Source organism: Colobus angolensis, unplaced genomic scaffold (assembly GCF_000951035.1).
Source record: "Colobus angolensis palliatus isolate OR3802 unplaced genomic scaffold, Cang.pa_1.0 Scaffold343, whole genome shotgun sequence".
Lineage (NCBI taxonomy): Eukaryota > Metazoa > Chordata > Mammalia > Primates > Cercopithecidae > Colobus > Colobus angolensis.
Genome location: NW_012116744.1, coordinates 1370628 through 1393261, shown reverse-complemented (window position 1 = coordinate 1393261; position 22634 = coordinate 1370628). Strand labels below are relative to the sequence as shown.

The following is a 22634-nucleotide window of genomic DNA, read 5'->3' as shown; positions in this document are numbered from 1 at the left end:
TACATTAAAGTCCTTTTTTCCTTTTTAAAGCTTTTGGAAGTTTTGATCTTCTTGACAACACAGACATCCATCTGCACTTCCCAGCTGGAGCTGTCACAAAAGATGGACCATCTGCGGGAGTTACCATAGTAACCTGTCTTGCCTCACTTTTTAGTGGGCGGCTGGTACGTTCAGATGTAGCCATGACTGGAGAAATTACACTGAGAGGTCTTGTTCTTCCAGTAAGTATGAAAAAACCAATTTATATGGTTTTTTAATTTAATTTTTTAAAATTAATATTATTTTTAAATAGGGGTTTTGCCTTCTATGAAAACCTTGGTTTTAAGTATATATTAAATTTTTATACCTGTAACTAATTCATATTTTAAAATTTTGATCAAATAAAAACTGACAGTTTTTCACATTTTCCCTGCTTTTTTTTTTTGAAATAGGTTTCACTCTGTTGCCCAGGCTGGAGTGCAGTGGTGTGATTGTAGCTCACTGTAGCCTCCAACTCCTGGGCTCAAGCGATCCTCCTGTCTGTCTCCCAAATAGTTGGGACTATAGGAGCACGCCACCATGCTCAGCTAATTTATTTTATTTTGTATAGAGACAGGGTCTGTCTGTGTTGTCCAGGCTTGTCTCAAACTCCAGGCCTCATGCAGTTCTCTCATCTCCACCTCCCAAAGTGCTGGGATTACAGGCGTGAGCCCCCGCATTCAGCCCATGTTTTCCATTCTAAGAAGATTTGCTAAGGGAAAAAATATTAGTGTGGTCATCAGAAATACCGGCAGTTCACATGAAAATTTGAGGCCTTGTTCTACTTGACAAATGGTTAAAGATATAGCACGTGTGCAAAATAGGATAGTAGCTGTTTTTAAGCTTTAAGCCCATTTCTTAAATTTGAAGTTTCTTTGAGACCTCCTCTCCCCCTGCAGAAAACTTTGCTAGTATAGAATGGAAACTCTAATAAAGATTAACCATATCTAATGACTACATTTTGAAAAGGTTCTATACATGTGGGGTCTTGAGGCTCCAGATCCTAAACTGCTTATAAAAATATTGTGATAAAATGTACAGAACTTAAGAGTATTTAGATTTTAAGTTATTAGTTGCCAGTATTAGTCTACAATAGACTAGACAACAATTTAGTCTACAACAAGATTTTGGCAGGTTCATAGCAAGATGAGGAAAAAAAAGGAAATAGTCTTTTTTTTCCTATTGAGATGGAGTCTGGCTCTGTTGCCCAGGCTGGAGTACAGTGGCACAATCTTGGCTCACTGCAACCTCTGCCTCCCAAGTTGAAGTGATTCTTCTGCCTCAGTCTCTCAACTAGCTGGGATTACAAGCGTGCGCCACCACGCCCGGATACTTTTTTCTATTCTTAGAACCTCTGTAGAACAAATGGGTTTTCTACTTGGTCCCCTCTCAGAGCAAATTGTAGCCCAAGTAAAGGCTTCCAAAGCCTCAGGAGAGGAGAGCCACAGCGGCCTGGAGTACACCTTCAGCTCCAGACTATTACAAGAGGCAGGACGGAAAGCAGCAGCACTTGAAGGAAAGGCCTGCGAAGGCTGGAGAAAACCTCTTTGGAGAACAGAGGACAAGACGGGGCTTTGAGATTTAAAAGTGGTCAGAGAATTATTCAGGAAAAAACTACAGTGAAAAACAATTTGTTCTAACAATTGTTAGAACTCCAACATCTAAAAGGAGTTCTAACAGGAAGATGAAATGGAACAAATTATCCAAGAAATAATTGAACATTTCCTAAAAGTTAGGCATCTTCAGATCGAAAGGACCATTACTAACCAGGAAAAACATTTCATCCTCTTGACTTTTCAGATCACTGAGGGTAAAGTGGCCTCAGCACTGACACTGGATGTGCAGTACCTTAAAAATTATGAGGAAAATGGGCCGGGCGCAGCGACTGATGTGTGTAATCCCAGCACTTTGGGAGGCTAAACAGGATAGCTTAAGTCCAGGAGTTCAAGACCAGCCTGGGAAATATAGTAAGACTTCATCTCTACAAAAAATTGTTTTAAAAATAGTAATGAGGCTGGGTGTGGTGGCTCACGCCTGTAACTCCAACACTTTGGGAGGCCAGGGTGGGTGGATCACTTGAGGTCAGGAGTTTGAGACCAGTCTGGCCAACATGGTGAAACCCTGTCTCTACTAAAAATACAAAAAATTATCCAGATGTGGTGGCGCATGCCTGTAATCCCAGCTACTCGGGAGGCTGAGGCAGGAGAATCGCTTGAACCTGGGAGGCGGAAGTTGCAGTGAGCCAAGATCGTGCCACTGCATTCTAGCTTGGGTGACAGAGTGAGACTGTCTCAAAAAAAAAATAGTAACGAAAGCTGTGAGGGAAAATGTTTTAAATCTAGTCTTGTATGCATGGCCTTACTATCAGTCAAGTGTGAAAGTCAAATATTTTCAAATATGCAAGGCATCAGTTCATCTTACACTCTTTTGAAGAGGGTATTTTGAAGGAGTACTTCAGCAGCATGAAGAAAACCTTGAAAGATGCCAGTGGGGCAGGAAGGCCTGTAGCAACCAGTCTTAATTGGAACACATGCTCAGAGTGCTCCCAGAGGGCTGTCTCCAGGGCTTGCATGTGCTGGGTGCTGTGACTGAGAGCAGTATTTATGAGCAATTGCTGCACAACACATTACTCCAAAGCAAGAATACTTCATACTCTCCATGTTTCTGTGGGCTAGGAATTAAGGAGAGGCTGAGCTGGGTTCCTGTGGCCCAGGGTCTCTGGGCTTACAGTTTAGGTTCCAGCCAGGCCACAGTCACATGAGGGCTGACAGGCTGGAGAAGTTGCTTCCATGGTGGTTGACTCATGTAACTGGCAAATTGGTCTTGTTTGGTGGCAGGAGGCCCCAGGTCCTCACCTGATGGGTCTGCCCATAGGCTGCTTGAGTGACCTCAGACATGATAACTGGCCACCTCCAGGGCAGGTGATCAAGAGAGATCCAGGCAGCAGCTCTCATTTTGTGTGACTCAGCCGTGGGGATCATACAGCATCACTCCTACCACACTCTGTTTCTTACCAAGTCACAAAGCCTGGCCCACATTCAAGCCAGGGGACCATTGTAGACGTGTTTGAAAGCCACCATAGGAGCCTAGTTTGGGGATATGTTTTCTTCATTAACCAGCACGAAAGTCCTGGCTTTAAACCTGTAGAGAGGGAAGTAACCCCAGCACACAGCTAAGCTCTGCAGGAGCGGCGCTCATGCATGGTCAGAATCACGTGCTGCTTTTTCAGATCAACCTAAAGACAAGACAGTTGTGATGACACCTGGAATGTCAGTGTTTACTTTGACAGTATTTATAAAAAGAATCATTGACAGAAGGGGAACTCATACCTATGAACAATTTAAAATCCGCCCCCCCATCAGTCTTTAATACAACACCAATTGAAACATTTTAAAAAGGTCACTACTTACCAACCTTTTTCCTGGCTTTCCTAGCTCATACTGTAACAAAACGGAAGATGATTTGGCTGTTTTAAAATAGTAGTAAATTCAGTGAAAGCAAGCTGGGTCAGGATTTCTTTCAGCTTCAGGGTGATCATTAACCCTAAAAACGTTTTTCTCTCCTTACAGGTGGGTGGAATTAAAGACAAAGTGCTGGCGGCACACAGAGCGGGACTGAAGCAAGTCATTATTCCTCGGAGAAATGAAAAAGACCTTGAGGGAATCCCAGGCAATGTGCGACAGGATTTAAGTTTTGTCACAGCGAGCTGCCTGGATGAGGTTCTTAATGCAGCTTTTGACGGTGGCTTTACTGTCAAGACCAGACCTGGTCTGTTAAATAGCAAACTGTAGGCCCAAATCTCAACTTTTTAGAATTTTAAGTTATGAAGTGCTCAAAGGTACTGACACGGTTGATTTTATTCGCACCATTAGGGGTATGCAAGATGTTCCTGTTTCGTAACCATAATCACAACAGTAATAAACCAAGTAGTGGCTAGTGTTTAGTACAGAAACATAAGATGTTGATTTAGTAAACTGATAAAAATCGAATTCTTGTCTTGTTTTTAGTGGGATCCTTACTGTCCCTGGAAAGAGAGAGCATAGTGGTTCTCAGCACAGTCTCCAGAACAGAAGCATCTGCAGTACCTGATAACTTGTTAGAAATGTACACTCAGGCTCCACAGCAGGCCGCCTGAATCAAATCCTGGGAGGTGGGGGCAGAAATCTGTTTTAAGAAGCCTTTCAGGTAATTCTGCTGACAGTCAAGGAACCACTGGTATAGACCATTACTTAATGGATTTACCTGTAGAGTTTATTGGATCCTGAAACCAATCACTTAGAACTGGGCAAAGATGAAAGTATAGCCAACTATTCTTGACTATATATATATTCAAGTAGACAGGGTGTGATGGCTCACACCTGTAATTCCAGCACTGTGGGAGGTCGAGGCAGGCAGATCACTGAGCCCAAGAGTTCAAGACCATCCTGGCCAACGGCAAAACTCTGTCTCTACAAAAAATAAATTATACAGGCGTAGTGGCATGTGCCTGTAATCTCAGCTACTCGGGAAGCTGAAGCACAAGAATTGCCTGAACCCAGGAGGTGGAGATTGCACTGAGCTGGGATCACGCCATTGCACTTCAGCCTGGCTGACAGAGCAAGACTCTCTAAAAAAGAAAAGACTCAAGTGGACCCTACGAAGAAGCTTACACATCCCAACAGAAGCCCCTTCTTATGCTGAGAGGGAAGCAGCCCTCAGAACATGATAGCTTGTATCCAGCAGAGTGGCACATGCTGGCACACCTCACAGAAGCACCTTGGCCCTGGATGCCTGCAACCTCAAGAATGCAGCTCCCGGAGGGAGGCAGCCATCCATCTGGGATGGTCCTAAGCATGGAATCGTAACTCCTGATTCCGTCTCCTATTTCTTGCTTGGCTACGCCAGTTCCCAAATCTGATAGATGTCCATGCCCATGTGCTCCTGCTGGGACTCAATCCAGGCTGTGTATGACTATGAAGTCAGGATCATCTGCTTACTGGCTGTGTGAACTTTTTGTATCGTGGTTTTCCTCATCCATGAAATCCAAGTAATGCTACCTAATTGTTACTGTGAAGATTAAGTTCAAATGCAATGTGAAATAATATTAAGCAATTTCTAGTTATTATTCTAGCCAGTAATGGACTTCAGAATCTTATATTACACAATATAAGAATATATATGTAAAGACATTTTGGAATTTCCTGGGTGAGAAGGAAGTCTGGGCTGGGCATGGTGGCCCATGCCTGTAACCCCAGCACTTTGGGAAGTCGAGGTGAGTGGATCACTTAAGCTCAGGAGTTCAAGACCAGCCTGGGCAACATGGCAAAACCCCATTTCTACAAAAAATACAAAAATTAGCTGGGCATGTTGGCACCTGCCTGTAGTCTAGCTACTTGAGGCTGAGGTGGGAGGATCAGGGAGGTCGAGGCTGCAGTGAGCCAAAATCACGCCACTGTACTCCAGCAGCCTGGGAGACAGAATGAGACCCTGTCTCAAAAAAAAAAAAAAAAGATTTGGCCAAAATACTGTGATAAAATAGCAGACCTGCTGATAAAGTGTATCTGAATGCATTCTGAGGGGAAAAGTCCAGACCTAGGACTAGTTATGGCAGTTGAAGAGAAAGAACATCAGGACGTTTGAAAATATGCCATTGACTCTTATCAACTACTGTAATTTTATCATTTCCAATGTCATCTAAAAGGGGACTAGAACAAACTGTGAATTCACTTTCAGCAACCAGAGGGAGCTAATCCACACTAACATCGCTCTGCCCTGTTCCACCCAGCAGGGACAACAAAGGACGTTTTTAGTATCACTTGGGGTTCTCAGTATTCTTCCTTTACTCCTGACACAGGCAGCCTTGCACTTGTCTGTAGCAGCAGGAGGGCACTTGCTTTAAGCATGTCTTTCGAAAGGCGCCCATTCAGAGAATAATGCATTTTCCCCTTTCTGTATATGACATGGAACATGCTAGCTTTTTTTTTTTTCTTCTGGGGTGGGAGGTTAGTTGTTTGAAGTCTAAGCTCTTCCTTTTTCACCTGTTTTATTTGGGGGGGGCGGGGGGGAGCCAAAATATAAAATCTACTATTTTAACCATTTTTAAGCATATAATTCAGGGGTATCAGTTATTGGGTGTGTCCACTGTCTACATGATTTTTTTTTTGTTTTGTTTTTGTTTTTGTATTTTTTTTTTTTTTTTAAACAGTCTCATTCTGTCACCCAGGCTGGAGTGCAGTGGCATGAACTCGGCTCGCTACAACTTCTGCCTCTCCAGTTCAAGCAATTCTCGTGCCTTAGCCTCCCAAGTAGCTGGGACTATAGGTGTGTGCCACCACGCCCGGCTAATTTTTGTATTTTTTAGTAGAGACAGGGTTTCACCACGTTGGCCAGGCTGGTCTCAAACTCCCGACCTCAAGTGATCCGCCTACCTCGGCCTCCCAAAGTGCTGGGATTACAGGCGCGAGCCACCGCACCCGGCTTACATGCATTTTTTATCACTACAAACTGAAACTCTGTGCCTACTGAAAAAGAGTTCCAAATTCCACCCTCACCCCAGACCCTGGTAACCACTACTTCACTCTCTGAATTTGCCTTCATATGAATGGGATCAAACAAGAGTTGCCCTTTTGTGACTGGCATTCTTACTTAGCAAGCCATCAGCTGCTCAAATAGTCACTGGGGCAACTACTTTTCGACCAGTGTCCTCCAGAAAAGAAAGATCTGGAGGGTCAGGCCCCTGTTTTTCTTCAAAATAATGAGGAGGGGGCAGATGGGTAGGGATGAACCTCTTCCTCCTTTGCCACTTTAGCTCAAAGGAACTCCCATCTTTTTATTATTTGCAAGTTAGCTTTCTGTTTCACATCTCTGCCTCGTAGAACCATGACCTATCAAGGTGTTTTGTCAAAAAATAATACTTTCCCTGGGAAAAAGCCATGTGGTAGCAAATACCAAAACTTTTTATGGCCAAATAATACGCCATTATATCCATAGACCGCATTTGGTTTACCCCTCATCTGCTGATTGTTTCCTCCTCTTGGCTGTTATGAATAATGCTATGAACATAGCTGTACCGTCTCTCTTGAAGTCCCTTAGGTCCTTTAGGGATACATATCCAGGAGCGGAATTGCTAGATCACATATGCTAAGGTCTGAATGTCTCTCCACCAAATTCATATGTTGAAGCAACCACCAATGTGTTACTAAGAGGTGAGGCTTTAGGGGGTGATTATGTCATGAGAGCTCCACCCTCATTAATGGATTTAGTGCCTTTATAAAGGGGCTCAAGAGAACCAATTACCTCCTTTTTTGCCCTTCGATTCCCTTCCACCATACGATGACACAGCAACAGACCCCATCCTAGAAGCTGAGACTGGGTCCTCAACAGATACCAGTCTGCCAGCATGTTGATCATGGACTTCTCAGTCTTCAGAACTATGAGAAATAAATTTGTTCTTTTAAATTACCCAGTCTCAGGTATTCTGTTATGGTTAACACAGATGACTAAGACAACAGGATAATTGTTTAACTTTTTGAGAACTGCCAAACTTTTCCACTGCAGCTGCACCATTTGACATTCCCGCCAGCAATGCACAAATGTTCCAGTTTCTCCACATCCTTGCCAACACTAATTTTCTGGGTTTTTTATAATAGCCCTCCAAATGGCTGTGACGTATTTTGATTCTATGTCCCTAATGACTAGTGATGTTGATCTTTTTCTAGCATTCATTTTTAAGATGTTACCCAACGATCCCTTGTATCACAATAATTATGCTGGATTTTTTACTGAAAATTATTAACTCTACAAATTTTAGTTCACTAGACCTAGGGATATGTGTATTTTACCAGTATTCCACAAGTTTTATGCATGGGTTTTTAAAACTTTTCAAGTATTAAAACTAAAGCTTTAGGTGCTTTATCAAGAAATTCTACACGGTCCACTGGAGGCATCCATGTTTCTACTTGGCTCTGCTCCTTTAGTGGTCCCTCTGACCCTTACCTCAAACCATGCGTCAAGGGTAGATCCCTACTTGCTTGGTGGTTACAAATGCAAATACAGTGAAGAATGTCATCTTTGTGATTGTTCCTAAAATAGTTCACATCATCAGTTGAGAAATCCGTGACCGTAGTTAAAGTAATGTGATAGTGAAGTCTACCACCGTGAGCTTCCAGTACTAGGTGATTTGTCTGCATTTACAGTGACCAAAATCAACTATGTGGTCAGGTAATTCACTGAGGGCTTTGGATTTTCCTTTATGAACTACTGAAATGAGGTCAACTTGACTATTACTAAGGGACATTTTGCTACAAAGAATGTTAGTTTTGCCAATTCCCTCTCCAAATCTAGAATTTACTTTAGGATTTTAGATGTTAAACATCAAGTAGTTCTGGTCGTTTCAAAGAAGTAACATGTTTAAGCTCACATTATTTGAAGTACTTCAGTTCCTATCCCCATGAAAATTGTATCCAGCAGCTTAAAACAAACAGACTAGTTAGTCGCTATCCAATTTGATGATTTATAGTGCAACATTAATGCTCATTTTTTGTTTTACTAACATTTGGTGGATCCCACAATGAAAACTGCACTAAAAAAAAAAAAAAAACGCTGAAAGAGGAAGGAAATATCAAGAGTCTGAACAGACAACAGGCAAATCTGGTGAGTGGTCACTGAGATGTTTTAAATGTTACCAACAAAAGGACTTCTAAAACAATTTTAGGAAAAGCTTTATTTGCCATAAAAATTCATTTCTTTGGAACATACCAACTATAGTTTGTACTTAATGAACTAAAGAATAGTTATTCGATGTGTTTAACATTTTGGGATCTAATAAAATCTTTTGTATTAAGTAGTAAGTTCAACTGTAACACTGTCAGCGCATTTCTAGGCAATACGAACTCTTGAGGCTAAATTCTCATCCTGACATGACAGTGCAAGCCTGTCAAAATGTGATCCCAAAACCAGGTGTCCTTTCACTCCATTATATCTGTAAACCTGTTATGCTTTTCAGAATTGAGAAAGGCCTAAGAAAAGTACATCTATGATAATAAAGTATATTTTGTCAAATTTCTAGAGCTATGTAAGGATAGCGAAAATATTTGGTTTAGCAAGACATTGGGGCATCGTGCCAGGCATAATAAGCACTTTATAGCACATCTAGCCTTCCTCATTCCCTTACACAGTGGACACCATACCCATTTACGGAGGAGGGACCAGGCAGAGACAGTATTTAAATAAAAACCGGTAGATATAGGGTCAGAAGTCAACCCAGGCATTTAGAATCTACAGCCCACACTGTTTGCCACCAAATCTTAGTAGATGCTTGATAAGGAATTTTGTTTGGATGGTGCCATTTTTAGATAAATGTACATTTCTTTTGGTAAATTCAGGTTAGGATCATAAGCAGTAAAGTACCAAATAATCCTTTGTGTTTTGAACATGCACACTGGATAAGTGGGGAGGGGAATGACCAAGCTTCAAAATCCGAGTCTCTGTAACACCAAATGACCACAGTCCTGCATGGTAGTTCATACGCACTATTCACCCTGTCGAATTCCGACATTACTTTTATGTCCATTCTAATGCAGCAGTCACAGACTGACCCCCCAGGTATGCTGAATTTGATCCACTGTTTTCTTAATTTGGATTACTTACCAATTCTTCCAATCAGGAGTGTGAATGAAATAGAATTCTACCATTAGGAGAATCACTGCAGATGTTCCTGAATATGAAGAGCTTTTGGGGGTTGGAGGCAGCACACTATTATTTTCGTGAGCTAAGCTACCTACAGCCACTTATGTAAGTTTGAAGTTTGCAGAAATGTGGGTCTTAAAATCATACATATTATAATAAAAAATTGCTCACAAAGGAAAAACTATTCCCCAACAATTAACATACCAAACTGGCCCATGATTAAATAGGACAATTTCAAGTTTAAGGGTGTAAAAGCAACAGAACAAAGTTAATGAGTATCTCCCATACCTACCCCATATACAGCCTCCTGAGAGAAGACATCAAAAGAAAGAAATGGAAGGAGTCTTCATTATAACAAGCAATTTCAGGACAAGAGTTATGCCTCATAAATCAAATGTGTAATGGACCATGAAATATGGCTATAGATCTTACCTCTATAGACTAAGAATATGAAGACCTAAATGCAAATTGTTAATACTAAAATGTCAAGCTTATTAACTGTCAAACACAAAATGTACTACCTTAATTTGCTTAAATTAGCAAACCATGAGGTGAAAATGAAAATAGAAAACTTCACACTGCTACTGGTGTCCTCTGGAACCTCTCCAGAAAGCAATGATGAAGTATGTAAAAAATAATCCCAAGACTATACACAGAAAACATACAGATATGTTCATGGTTTATTTATAAATAACCAAAAATAAATTACCAAGTAAATATCCAACAGGAACCTAAAATTACAGTGAATCCTCATAAACAAAAATTGTTCTTCCAAGATTATTAAAGTAGTGAAACACTCAGATGAGCATGTTGTGTGATGAAAGGGCTACACAATAATACATAAAAGGGCTCCCAGTATCTTTGAAAATAAACATATGGCTGGAGTCAGGGGCTCATGCCTGTAATTCCAGCACTTCAAGAGGCCAAGGCAGGAGAATCACTTGAGCCCAAGGGGTTTGAGACCAGCCTGGGCAACACAGCGGGACCTCATCTCTACAAAAAAAATTTAATTAGCCAAGCATGATGCTATACACCTGTACTCTCAGCTCTCAGGAGGCTGAGGTGGGAAGATCACTTGAGCCCAGGAGTTTGAGGCTGCAGTGAGCTGACTGCACCATTATACTCCAGCCTGGGTGACAGAGGATGAGCACATGCACATACACATAAAAAACTGGAAAAACAACCTCTGAGTGGATAGCAAGACTATAGATCTCAATTGTATGTGCAGTTTTATAATTTCCAAAGTCTACATGATGGACACATATTTTGTAATCAACACTTTAAAATACTAAAACTACAAAATGATATACCTCCACAAATATACCCAATATGTTTTGTTTTGTTTTTTGAGCCAAGGGTCTCAGTCCGTCACCCAGGTTAGAGTGTAGTGATATGATCTTGGCTCACTGCAGCCTCCGCTTCCTGGATTCAAGGGGTGGTTCTGCCTCAGCCTCCCTAACAGGGTGTGCCATCATGCCTGGCTTTTTCGTACTTTTAGTAGAGACAGGGTTTCACCATGTTGGCCAGGCTGGTCTCAAACTCCTGACCTTAAGTGATCTGCCCACCGTGGCCTCCCAAAGTGCTGGGATTACAGGTATGAGCCACAGCGCCCAGCCACTTTTATTTTGAAAGATATTGGGAGCCTTTTTACATATTGTTAAGTAATCCTTTTACCTACCATACAACATTAAATATGGAATAAAAGTCGCTTTTTCCAAGCACATATGCTAATGAACAGACCTGAATATGAATCTGTGGTTGAACTGTTACTCTCTTTCACCATAAAAATGGCTATGCAAGGCCGGGCGCAGTGGCTAACGCCTATAATCCCAGCACTTGGGAGGCAGGCAGATCACAAGGTCAGGAGATCGAGAACATCTTGGCCAATATGGTGAAACCCTGTCTCTACTAAAAATACAAAAATTGGCAGGGCATGGTGGCACACACCTGTAGTCCCAGCTACTCTGGAGGCTGAGTAAGGAGAACCGCTTAAACCCGGGAGGCCGAGGTTGCAGTGAGCCGAGATCACACCACTGGGCGATGAGGGAAACTCCGTCTCAAAAAAAAAAAACAAAAAACAAAAAAACAAAGGCTCCACAAGCACATTATAACCAGTTCAAAAGATAATATTGATGTAAGGATGAGACTACACAATCATCTTTTCTGAAAATGGATAATAGAAATAAACTCTTATCCAAAATTATCCAGAATCAGTGGTGGGATAAGGGTGAAGTCCAAATTTTCACTTTCTAGGCTTACAGTACCAATACAAACCACACAAAATTATCTTTCACCATTCAGAAGGCAATTTCAGAATCTCGCCATGTGCCTCAAAGTAATTAGCAACAGTTAACTACATGGTACTAAAGGCATAATGGTAGCTAACATTCACTGGATGCTGATATGAACAAAGCACTGTTTCAGGTAACATACCTGTACCCCATTAAAACTTTTTAAGTATCTACCATAATTTAACCCCACATTACACATTAGGAAACTGGGGCCCAAGGTCACACAGCTGGTTAGTGGGGCAGAGCCGAGACTGGCACTTAGGTGCCTGAAGTCTGGCTGCAGAACCAAGGCTCTTAACCACTAGGCTATTAAATAGTAAATTTATTATTTCATTGTGCTTTTTTAAAGAGGTGAAAAGTGGTCAGCATTTTAGTCATTCTCCTGACAGTTGTAAGAATCAAAATGTGGGCAAGAGGGGCAGGGCATGGGAAAGACTGTAATCCAGAAGCCATATACCCAGTTATTTGCTGTGATTTAGAGTATAACTTTACCACACTTAAAAATGACAACACACAGCTTTCTGCTATATAATTAAAGTATGGAATGAAACAGGAAAATAACTTTGGATTTTATCAAACTTAGAGCTAAAGCAGACACAGTAAGATTTTTTTAATTTGCCAGATATTCCTTTAATGAGAATTATAAAAGACCAAAAACATTTTTTGCAAACTGCCTTTTTAAACAAATGATTTGCTTTTAATTACAAATACTGTGCATGACGATGCCTTCTTTTGCGAAAACCAATAAATACAAGAACAAATTTTAAACATGTGATTTATCCAAGATATTTGAAAAAGGAAACAAAAGCCTGATTTGCAGTACTTATAAAAATCAATTTATTCTCTAACCTTTCAAAGATTAAGCTCAAAGATGTGACTCATCTGTAGAAGACAGAAAGAGAGAGACCATCTTACAGATGCTTTAAATAGCTTTTGATCATTTTTCCGATGTCACCTTTACTTTCTGGAACTCACAGCTTCACAAAGTAGCTGATTTTAAAATATTTCTAATGAACTGATTACTGGGGCAAAAGAAAATATTGAACACATGTTATAAACTTTTACCATAAACAAGTATGCATATCAAAAGACACTAACTTTAAAATGGTACAAAAAAAAGTGAAGAAAAACCTGAATTACAGGAAAGAAAGTCAAATTTATTTAATGAAAAACTAAAATTAATAAAAATTAGCAAATACACACACAAAAAAGCACGCAGCAGCACTATGTATTGACTCACAAAGGGGAAAAGCAGTGGCCCATGACCACTCAAGATGGCTTGTCAGTTAAAGGAAAAAAACCCAAACACGCACACACTCACGCACGCGCACACACCCACGCAAAAACAAAACAAAACAAAAAACTATTTTTCAACAATACAATCAATCTACAACAAACACAAAACTCAGAATTATTTTACAATGCTTCCTTTCTTAATACAAAAGATGCCCATCTTGGGTGTATATACATATATTTTTTCAGTGGTTTACTGTTGACTTATTTTTAAATATATTAGTGTTACTACATGCAACTGTTTCCTGTATTTAACAGCCTTTCCTTTCATTTACCTTCATGTATCTAGCTTCCACCTACCAAAAGAATTTTAGGTTGGCAGGCAGATGGGTGCCTTATTTTCTGTGAAACTGAAGTTTTAAACACTGGCCAGAAAATGTTTGATTGCCATTTCAACACATGGAAATAGTTACATTGATGCCTAAATTGCCATTTTCTGCAAAAAGCTGTGCAATGCTGGTGTCAAAGACTAGGCAGTCACTATTCATAATGGCTGTTGCAATTCCTTCATGAATAGATCGAGGAGTCGCTTCCCAAGTCAATCGTCGCCTGTGACCATTTAGCTCAAGTCGGTAAGCAAAATTTTCAGCTTGCTTGCGTGTTCCTATCAGCTGTACGATTGCAAAGAACTGCTGGTGACCATCGTATTTTTCCTGTTTCTCCAAGACTAACATGAAGTGAAAGCCAAAACAGGACTGCATCATCACCCAGTCAACAGCACCAGGAAGATTAATGTCTGTAGCAAGGAAAACTATATCCTCTCCCTGTAGGGTTGTAATGGACTTATGCTGATGCATCAGATGGGGCATTACAGCATCCAGAGAGCCTTGCCATTTACAGGAAGCACCAGGGCACGGACAGGAATAAGGCCTAAACTCACAGAGCTCTTCGTGGTCTGCTTTTTCTGTGTGTGGCAGAGTTATTTCACATCCAGAAGAGGCATATTTACAGGGGAAAAGTACTGAATTAGCCACTTTCTCCATAGCCAAGTTGCGAATGGATCCCAAAGGGCCCCGGCAAGTTGGACAACATGTGAGCTTTGGGCGACAGTTGCTACAAACAAGATGGCCACTCTGACATTGAAGAATGGGTGGTAACACATAGTCAAAGCAGACTGGACACTCAAAAAGACTCGCCAAGTCATTGTTGGATGCAGTTGTGCCAGTCAGGGCAGGCACCCTCTGGGATGGTGGACACTTCGAGGTACCGGTAGGTAATGCTGTAGCAGTCTGACGGCTCATTTCTGAAATAAATACATAAGGAGGCAGGAGAAAAATAATTATAACCATGACTTATTTTATAAATAATGTTTACATGCCAGAAGTACTTTTAAAGTTTCATGCAAAATTTACTGAGCAAAAGAGAAAGAAAAATAAATAGAATTTAAAAAGTAAGACACTAAAAAATAAAATTACACTGAATGTGCATTTTATTAGGATCTGTACACTGGATGAGCTCTCTTTTCAAAATGTTCCGGGAAACATTTGGAACTCCCTTAATCGTCTTTGGATAGACTACATGGAATAATAAATGCTAAAATAGAAGATGGACCATAAGCAACTAGAGAAACTATACAAGGAACTGAAGTTTAATCGAATCTGTTTTGCTAGGACTCTCTCCCTGAGACTCCCTTACTCTATTTCTTTCTAATTTGGAGTCAGCTATTGATAGGTACAAGGAGTTACAGGTGAAGTCCTGGATAGAATCGGCACTCTGTATCCACAGTGTGGTCTGCATCCGAGGACTTCACTACAGCCATGGATTGAAAATATTCGGAAAAATGTACAAATAATACAAAATTTTTAAAATACAGTCTATAACAACTATTTATGTATTATTTACATTGTATTAAGTAATCCAGAGATAATTTAAATTATACAGGAGAATATGCACATACATATACGACACCATTTTCTATCAGGGACTTGAGCATCCTCAGGTTTTGGTATGGGGAAGCGGGTCCTAGAACTAATCTTCCGAGGATACCGCGGGATGAGTGTAATTCCAATGCCCAAGAATCAGAGAACCTTCCATTAACTCTTCTTAATGGTAAGCAATTATCTACTCTAGAGGTGTACGTTGGGAATGAGGGGAGGGGTCACAAGGGGAAAGGTCTGCTGCCATCCCATTATCCATCTTTACCTAATTAAGTCTTCCCCCCAAATTATCATCAGTCAGGTATTAATCTTATTTCTTACTGATTAGTGCCCACCTCAAGAGTGAGGGGATGTACTCACTAGTGAAGGTAGCAAAAATATAAAAATAAACACACAACAAAGGTGAAGGGAGACATGGGAGAAATGGAGGGCCATCTCAAAACTTTTTAGTCTGGTAGAGAAAGTGTATCTTTCTGTTCTACTTTCAATCCACAATATGTATCAGACATAATGAACAAATGAGGAGAGTCAGGAAGAGACAGTGAAAAAGGAAAGAATAAAGATGATAGCACGGCACAGATAATATACCATACTGGGGGTGGGGGATAAAGTCAACAGGTGAAGAACCCCTTGCAGCCTAGGGTTCTCCAGCGTTGCTGAAACATTCATCAGCAATCAACATTATTTAACAGGTAAATGTCATCTGGAAGAAATAATCGACAATGTAACTAGTCAGGCTGAGTCAAACATAAAACAAGCAACTTTTCCCAGGAAGCTACCTGGGCTGGGATATTGCAGGCCACTATTTGTCTTGGGGGTGAAAAAAAGATCAGTCGATGTCCTAAGAGTGCACTCCTAGTAACTCTACTAAGCCACATTCTTTTTTTTTTCTTTTTTTTTTTTTGAGATGGAGTTTTGCTCTTGTTGCCCAGGCTGGAGTACAATGGCGCCTGCTCACTGCAACCTCTGCCTCCCAGGTTCAAGCAATTCTCCTGCCTCAGCCTCAAAAGCCGCTGGGATTACAAGCACCCACCACCATGCCCGACTAATTTTTGTATTTTTAGTAGAGAGGGGGTTTCACCAAGGCTGGTCTCGAACTCTTGACCTCATGATCCCCCGGCCTCGGCGTCCCAAAGTGCTGGGATTACAGGCATTAGCCACTGCGCCTGGCCACTAAGCCATATTACAAAATTAAAGCTTCAAAATTAATGTTTTAACTCAATTATAGTCATTATTCTGTTGCAAGGAACTTTTAAGAAACAATGTTGGTTACCAATGTGACCAAGTAAATGCAACTTGGGTTCTAGATTACCCAAGTGGTTACCAACTGATAGCTTAAATGAGGACTTAGGGTGAAGGAAAAATAAAGATTAATTCCATATCACTAAAAGGATATTTTAGAAGTTCAAGAGGCAACAAAACTGACAGAATTCCATCATAATGTGTCTCGTCATATGGACTCAGAACATGAATCAACTCTCATCTGAAGCCCAGTGTGACCCCGGTGTTCTGTCCTGACAAAGGACTATAAAGGAGCTCTCCTGTAATCCAGTTTCCCTCTGAGTAGATTCTTTGTACATATGACATCCATTTTATGTCACTTGTAAAACAGTGGGCTCAGTATTGCCAAAACACCCTGGCTGTATGCTGTATGCCTACTGCATGGTCCAGTTTACTTCAGTAAGAAGCATAACAATTACAAAGTGGTTCCTTAGGCACAAAACAGTCTCGTCAACCAATGCCTTTCAAATTGCTAAACCAAACCAAGGAATCACATCCAAGGGCAGTAAACTCAGTTTATATTTAACACAACATAGCTACAGACCAAGAAAAACACTGTTGTTCACAATTTCTTGACCTAGCAATAGTTATACATTTATCATCAACAGTTCAGGCTCACAATACATCTTTACCATTTTCCAAACACTATAGAAAGCATATTTTAACTCCTATTCAAAGTGTGAAAAAGAAGCGAAATGTGAACGGTATTTCTTGTGAATGGAGGTATTACAGGACAGCAACTGCTAAAGCCTCTCAAAGCTCCAAGGGTGGAACCCAGCTCCATCTTGAAACAGAAAAGGAATCCCAACCACACAGCCGCCCTGCAGTAGGAACTAAGGACAGCCCTGCAGAAGTCATGACGTAACCTGAAGTTTGATTTAAACATAAAAAAGCACAGCAACCCAAATGAAACATGACTGAGAACCTCGGAAACCGGCTGGATTCTGCTGCAGCCATTCCCTAAGCCAGACAGGTTTCACTGACTAATAGGGTTCAAGCTTCACAGACTCAGCAACCTATCCTCTTAATGTCAATACCTTTTCTCTTCCTTGTCCTGGACGCTGGTAAACATGTGAACAAGACTCCCCTCCAGGAGTACAGAGAAGGTGGAGTAGCCTTTCCCGTCATGAGAAGTCAGGCCGCGCATTGCGTTTCCCCCAAGAAGTAAAGGAACAGGCCCCTCCTGGGCACTTTCTGCTCCTAAGCACAGAAGACCCAAATTCGCGTCTGAGGTCAGGATCCAAATATCCATTTACTTCTCAGAAGCACGAGTTACAGAGGTGGAGAAAGGAAGCCTTTCCATCCCCAGGAGGCAACCACACCTCCCTGTGAGCTCAAATTCGGCTGCATCTCCAAAAATGGGAGCCACAGCCGCGCTGTCCTCCAGCGTGCCCTAAGCTTTCGTCTGTCTCCCAAGTTTATCTTCTCCAGATTCACTCGGTAGGCTCCTGCCCAGCTCCGGTGGAGGCCAGGGATGCAGGGGGCGACGCGCTCGCTGCGAAGGAAGTGCGCTCCCTGAGCCAGCTCAGGGGCTACTGCAGAAGCCTGCCTGCTGGAAAGCCATTTGGAGCCTCGGCCGGGGCTGGGCCTGCGTTGGGAACGCCCACTCCAACCCGGGGCGCCAGGGCCAGCTCAGGGCGCGCAGCGCGCAGGGCGGTGCCCGTCTGGCTCGCGCAGGGGTGGGGCTGTGCCCGCAAGCCCCGCCCCGCAGCCCAGGGCGGGGCCCCGCCACCCCGCTGTTGACCCCATCCCACCCCAGCGACATGGAGCCTTCCTCAGCATTTCCACCAGTTTAAAATTAGGTAGAACCATGTTGTTTTCGGTAGGTCACAACAGTCGAATATCGGCAGTTTCTCATGGTTTCGATCTAAGAGCTACAGAGTATCTGGGAAATGCGTGCCCACACCGGCGCTACACTCCCGGTTCATCGTGCGAACTCCAAATTTTAAGAGTGAAAACATTCTCCCTAATTCATTCAACAGCTATTTACCGGGCATCAACTACCATATTTACTCAATTCTAGCTCACTTCATTTCTCCTCCTATCGGCACTATATTTTAAACTCTCCTTCCCCGCTGTGAAAAGACTTCGCAGGAAAAGTAGTAAGCACACTTCTGCCACATTAAACTCCTACTTAAACCTCCTAAGAGATTATACTCTTCCCACTCTGGGAAAAGCATCTTAAATGGCCTCATTAAACACAGAGTAGCTTGTTTTGTTTTTAAACAAGCATTACCCTTGCCCCAATAAAGTCCTGGGCCTCAGATTTGCATTGCATCAGCTAGTGCGTGCAGAGGTTTAACCTGTCATTACATCATGCTTAGGGCAGCCTCCAAATGCAGCAAGAGCTGGCAGTGAGGAGTGAACCCAATGCAAGGAATTGCAGATTACCCACTTTCAGCAAGAAATTTTAACTCTAACCACTTCCTCACTCTATTAACAGTGTGTCCAATCACCTCAACCTCATTTTACAATACAGGTTACACAAAACAACATTAGGAAAAGAAATATAACTGAAAATAGACAGTCGGGCCAGAACTATTTTTTTTTTTTTTTTTTGAGACAGGGTCTCACTGTTGCCCAGGTCTGAGTGCAGTGGCACAATCTACACTCACTGCAGCCTGGGTCTTCTGGGCTCCAGCAATCCTCCACCTCAATCTCCCCAGTAGCTAAGACCACAGGCTGGCACCACCACTCTCGCTAATTTTCTTTGTATTTTCTGTAGAGACAAGGAGTCCCCATGTTGCCCAGGTTGGTCTCGAACTCCTGGACTGAAGCAATCTGCCTACTTGGCCTCCCAAAGTGCTGAGCCACTGTGCCCGGTCTCTATTTTTATTTTCTAATATTTATTCATTCGACACGTCTTAAATTTCCCTAGAGAAGAAAATTTCATATATTTTAGAGAAACTTCCACAGAACTATGAGAGAACCAAAATGTATACAACAAAAAGATGACTGATTATTTCTCAAGCAAAAGATATTTCACTGTTTACCAAACTCCAAAAGATCTGTACAGAGCCTTACAGCACACTCTGAAAACCACTCATCTATAGACAGGCCCTTCTACTTAATTAAGTTAGAAAAGTGGAAGCATTCTAGAGTCATCTACACTTGGATTCAAACCCAGGCTCCGCTATTCAGCTGTAAAACTGGACTGTTTCTAGACTCAAATGGCTTTTGTCTAGATTGAGATGGGTAATTTATGTGTATCATGGGTGGTACATATTCCAGAATATTTAAGTTTAGAGCTGAGACCTGATTTAATTGCCAAGTCATCAATTAGAAACCTAGAATTTGTAGATTCCAAGACACACACTCCAAAAGATGCCTTAAGCTTGCAAAGGTTATCAAACATGTCTGCCAAGAATCAACCACCATTTAATTTTTAGCACAATAAACCTTAATTCTCAACTAGGTAGAATATTTATTTACACTAGTTTCACAAAGCGCTGAAAAGTTCACAGAAGTACCTTAAGACAAGCCCACAGAATCCAAAAACTGGCAAAAATCCCAAACTTACCAAGAATGCACTATTACCGACACTTTCTAAAGCCTACGTCCCAAGCCCAGTTTGGTATATAGTTTAAGCAGATGTCAATCTAAATAAAAACATTTTAGAATCAGCCTTTAATGTTGTCTTAGTAATTTCAGAGCATTCAGCCATTGATTTACCATGCATATTTAACAGTAGAAAGATAAACTTTTTTTCTCAATTCCACGTGGCAATCTTTGTTTCCTTTTATAAATTACTTATAAAAGTTTAAAATGGAAAAATGTAGTCACATATAAAAAAAAGCATAATATATTGTAAATGAAGTTACAAATAGAACATAGGAGGGATGGGGTGAGAAATCAAGAGGACTACAACATCAGACCAATGAATCAGTTATCTGTATGAGGATACTGGTGATTTTTAGCTGTCTTTTCTCCAAAGGGGACAATAAACTGCATTATAAAGTCTGATTAACAACTATGAAAACAGTCAAAATGAGCAAAAAATAAAACATGTTTATTCTTAATTTAGTAAAAAACAACAACAACAAAAAAGAGCCGGGCACGGTGGCTCATGCCTGTAATCCAGGCATTCTGGGAGGCCGAGGCGGGTGGATCACCTGAGGTCAGCAGTTCAAGACCATCCTGGCCAACACGGTGATACTTTGTCTCTACAAAGTAAATACAAAAATTAGCTGGGCGTGGTGGCGTGTACCTGTAATCCCAGCTAAGTGGGAGGCTGAGGCGGAAGAATCACTTGAACCTGCGAAGTGGAGGCTGCAGTGAGCCAAGATCGTGCCACTGCACTCCAGCCTGGGCGACAGAGCAAGACTCTGTCTCCAAAAAAAAAAAAAAAAATAAGGATAGGATGCGATTATCACTACCCCACCTCTAGTAACACAAAAATTATTCTTAGAAACAATAAAATATAAAGTACAGGTATCAGATTACAAATTTGCTCTTTCCATTAGAAATCTTAATTAAATAAAACTCCTCCATTCAAAACACTAAGGTTTTTCTTGTTCCCAGAATGCCTTTTGGTTAAAAGGGTGCTTTCCTAACTCATCTGACATTGTGGCAGGTATTATGTAGAAAATGTTTTACGTTAAATTTACGTTAATTAAACACTGCTTCTATTTTAAGATTTACTTGCTTCTCACACAATGACAAAATTAAGGCAAGTCTCTTAAAAATTCAACAAGTTAAAAATGCCAAAAGTTAAAAACTCAAACACTGTTATAAGATAATGAGGACAATAAATTAAACAATCTATAGTTTCCAGAACTGTAGCAAAGCAATAAAATGATTTCTTAAAAACTGTATGTTTTTCCTAAAACCTCCATTTTCCCTGAAGATAATTCTGAAAAGTTTGCAGCTACAGAAGAAGTTACTAATAGGTCTAGACCGATTGATTATTGGAGATGAGGGAAACCCAGGAAAGCTGCTGTCAACAGAAGACAGAGGAAAGGCAAATCCCGACTTAAATGCGTTCAAAGCAAAATACAACCCCTTGCTAAATCATTTTACTTTGAGGCTTCCAACCAAGCTAAACATTACCATATACATGGGGTTTGGTGGCTCATACCTGTAATCCCAGCACTTTGGGAGGATCACTTGAGCCCAGGAATTTGAGACCAGCCTAGACAATATACTGAGACCTCATCTCTACAAAAAAAAAAAACAAAAAACAAAAAAATTAGCTAGGTGTGATGGCATCCGCTGTAGAGCCAGCTACTTGGGAGGCTGAGGTGGGAGGCTCATCTGAGTCTGGGACGTAAAGGCTGAAATGAGCTATGTCTGTGCAACAGAGTGAGACTCTGTCTGGAAAAGAATAAAATAAAGTGTAACATCCCTCCCAAAACAATGCAAGCCCTTCAGCATGCCAATAGGAAAACTTTCCCTTTCCCACCAGGCACAATAAAGATTGTACTAAACTCCTAACTTTGTCAAAGCAATTAATCAAACCTAACTACCCTTGAATCCTTAATTTTGTGGTGTCATCACAATACTTCAAAGAAAGTTTCTGAAAGGATTACGAAAGTGATTAACTCTCCATCTTAGTCTAAGTCTGAAGCTCTTGCATAAATTCCGCAGCTTTGAATCCTGGTCACAACCCCTCTTCCCTAAGAACTAAGTAAACTATGCCCACTGTCTTCTGCTATTCAATGATGTAGGTGAAAAGCCTAATGCCATATTCATTCTCAACCCTTTGCAGATAACTTTCTGATATGCTAAAGCATTTTCCAAAATACACAGGGATCCTCAATCTCCAGCAAGTGAACAGAGACTGATGGCAAGAATGGCCACTCCCTTCCCTTTCCCTTAAGGAGGAAGAGCCACATAAATTCTGATTACATTACTCTTGTAACTTCTTAACTCCCTCTATGTAAGTTTTCATGCTTAATTTTCACATCTTTCCCTCGACCTTGATTGTTGGTTGTCTAAACACAGAGGCAAAGTGGAGACTTCCCATTATTCTCATTAATGAATAACTGCCCCAAACACGTGTTAAGCACCTACTAAGTGCCAGGTATACTCCTCAATGGTTTACATATGTTCTCATTTAACCTTTCCAAAGACCAAAGTTAGACATTTATCCCCACCTTACTTAAGAAAATAGATTCTCGGCCGGGCGCGGTGGCTCAAGCCTGTAATCCCAGCACTTTGGGAGGCCGAGACGGGCGGATCACGAGGTCAGGAGATCAAGACCATCCTG

General features: G+C 41.2%; 2 protein-coding genes and 1 long non-coding RNA gene across 5 annotated transcripts in view; 2 read left to right on the top strand and 1 right to left on the bottom strand.

The window, feature by feature from the left end:
• The window catches only part of LONP2 (lon peptidase 2, peroxisomal), a 104956-nt gene extending 100330 nt beyond the window's left edge, over window positions 1-4626 (top strand). The window contains exons 12-13 of the mRNA XM_011952591.1: window positions 31-221; window positions 3588-4626. Of these exons, the coding sequence (XP_011807981.1) occupies window positions 31-221; window positions 3588-3809 (413 nt within the window). The 3' untranslated portion in view covers window positions 3810-4626. The remainder of the gene's footprint in view (window positions 1-30; window positions 222-3587) is intronic.
• A 1821-nt stretch (window positions 4627-6447) lies between these two features.
• LOC105519282 lies at window positions 6448-15094 on the top strand. Its single transcript, XR_001002943.1, has 2 exons — window positions 6448-8649; window positions 13558-15094. It is a non-coding gene; the product is annotated as an uncharacterized LOC105519282 (long non-coding RNA).
• The window catches only part of SIAH1 (siah E3 ubiquitin protein ligase 1), a 45214-nt gene continuing 35160 nt past the window's right edge, over window positions 12581-22634 (bottom strand). For 2 of the 3 annotated variants that reach the window (XM_011952593.1, XM_011952594.1), the window contains one exon: window positions 12581-14511. In XM_011952593.1, the coding sequence (XP_011807983.1) occupies window positions 13661-14509 (849 nt within the window). In that variant the 5' untranslated portion in view covers window positions 14510-14511 and the 3' untranslated portion in view covers window positions 12581-13660. Of the gene's footprint in view, window positions 14512-17463; window positions 17977-22634 lie in introns of those variants that run through there. The other variant, XM_011952592.1, reaches the window with a different exon arrangement.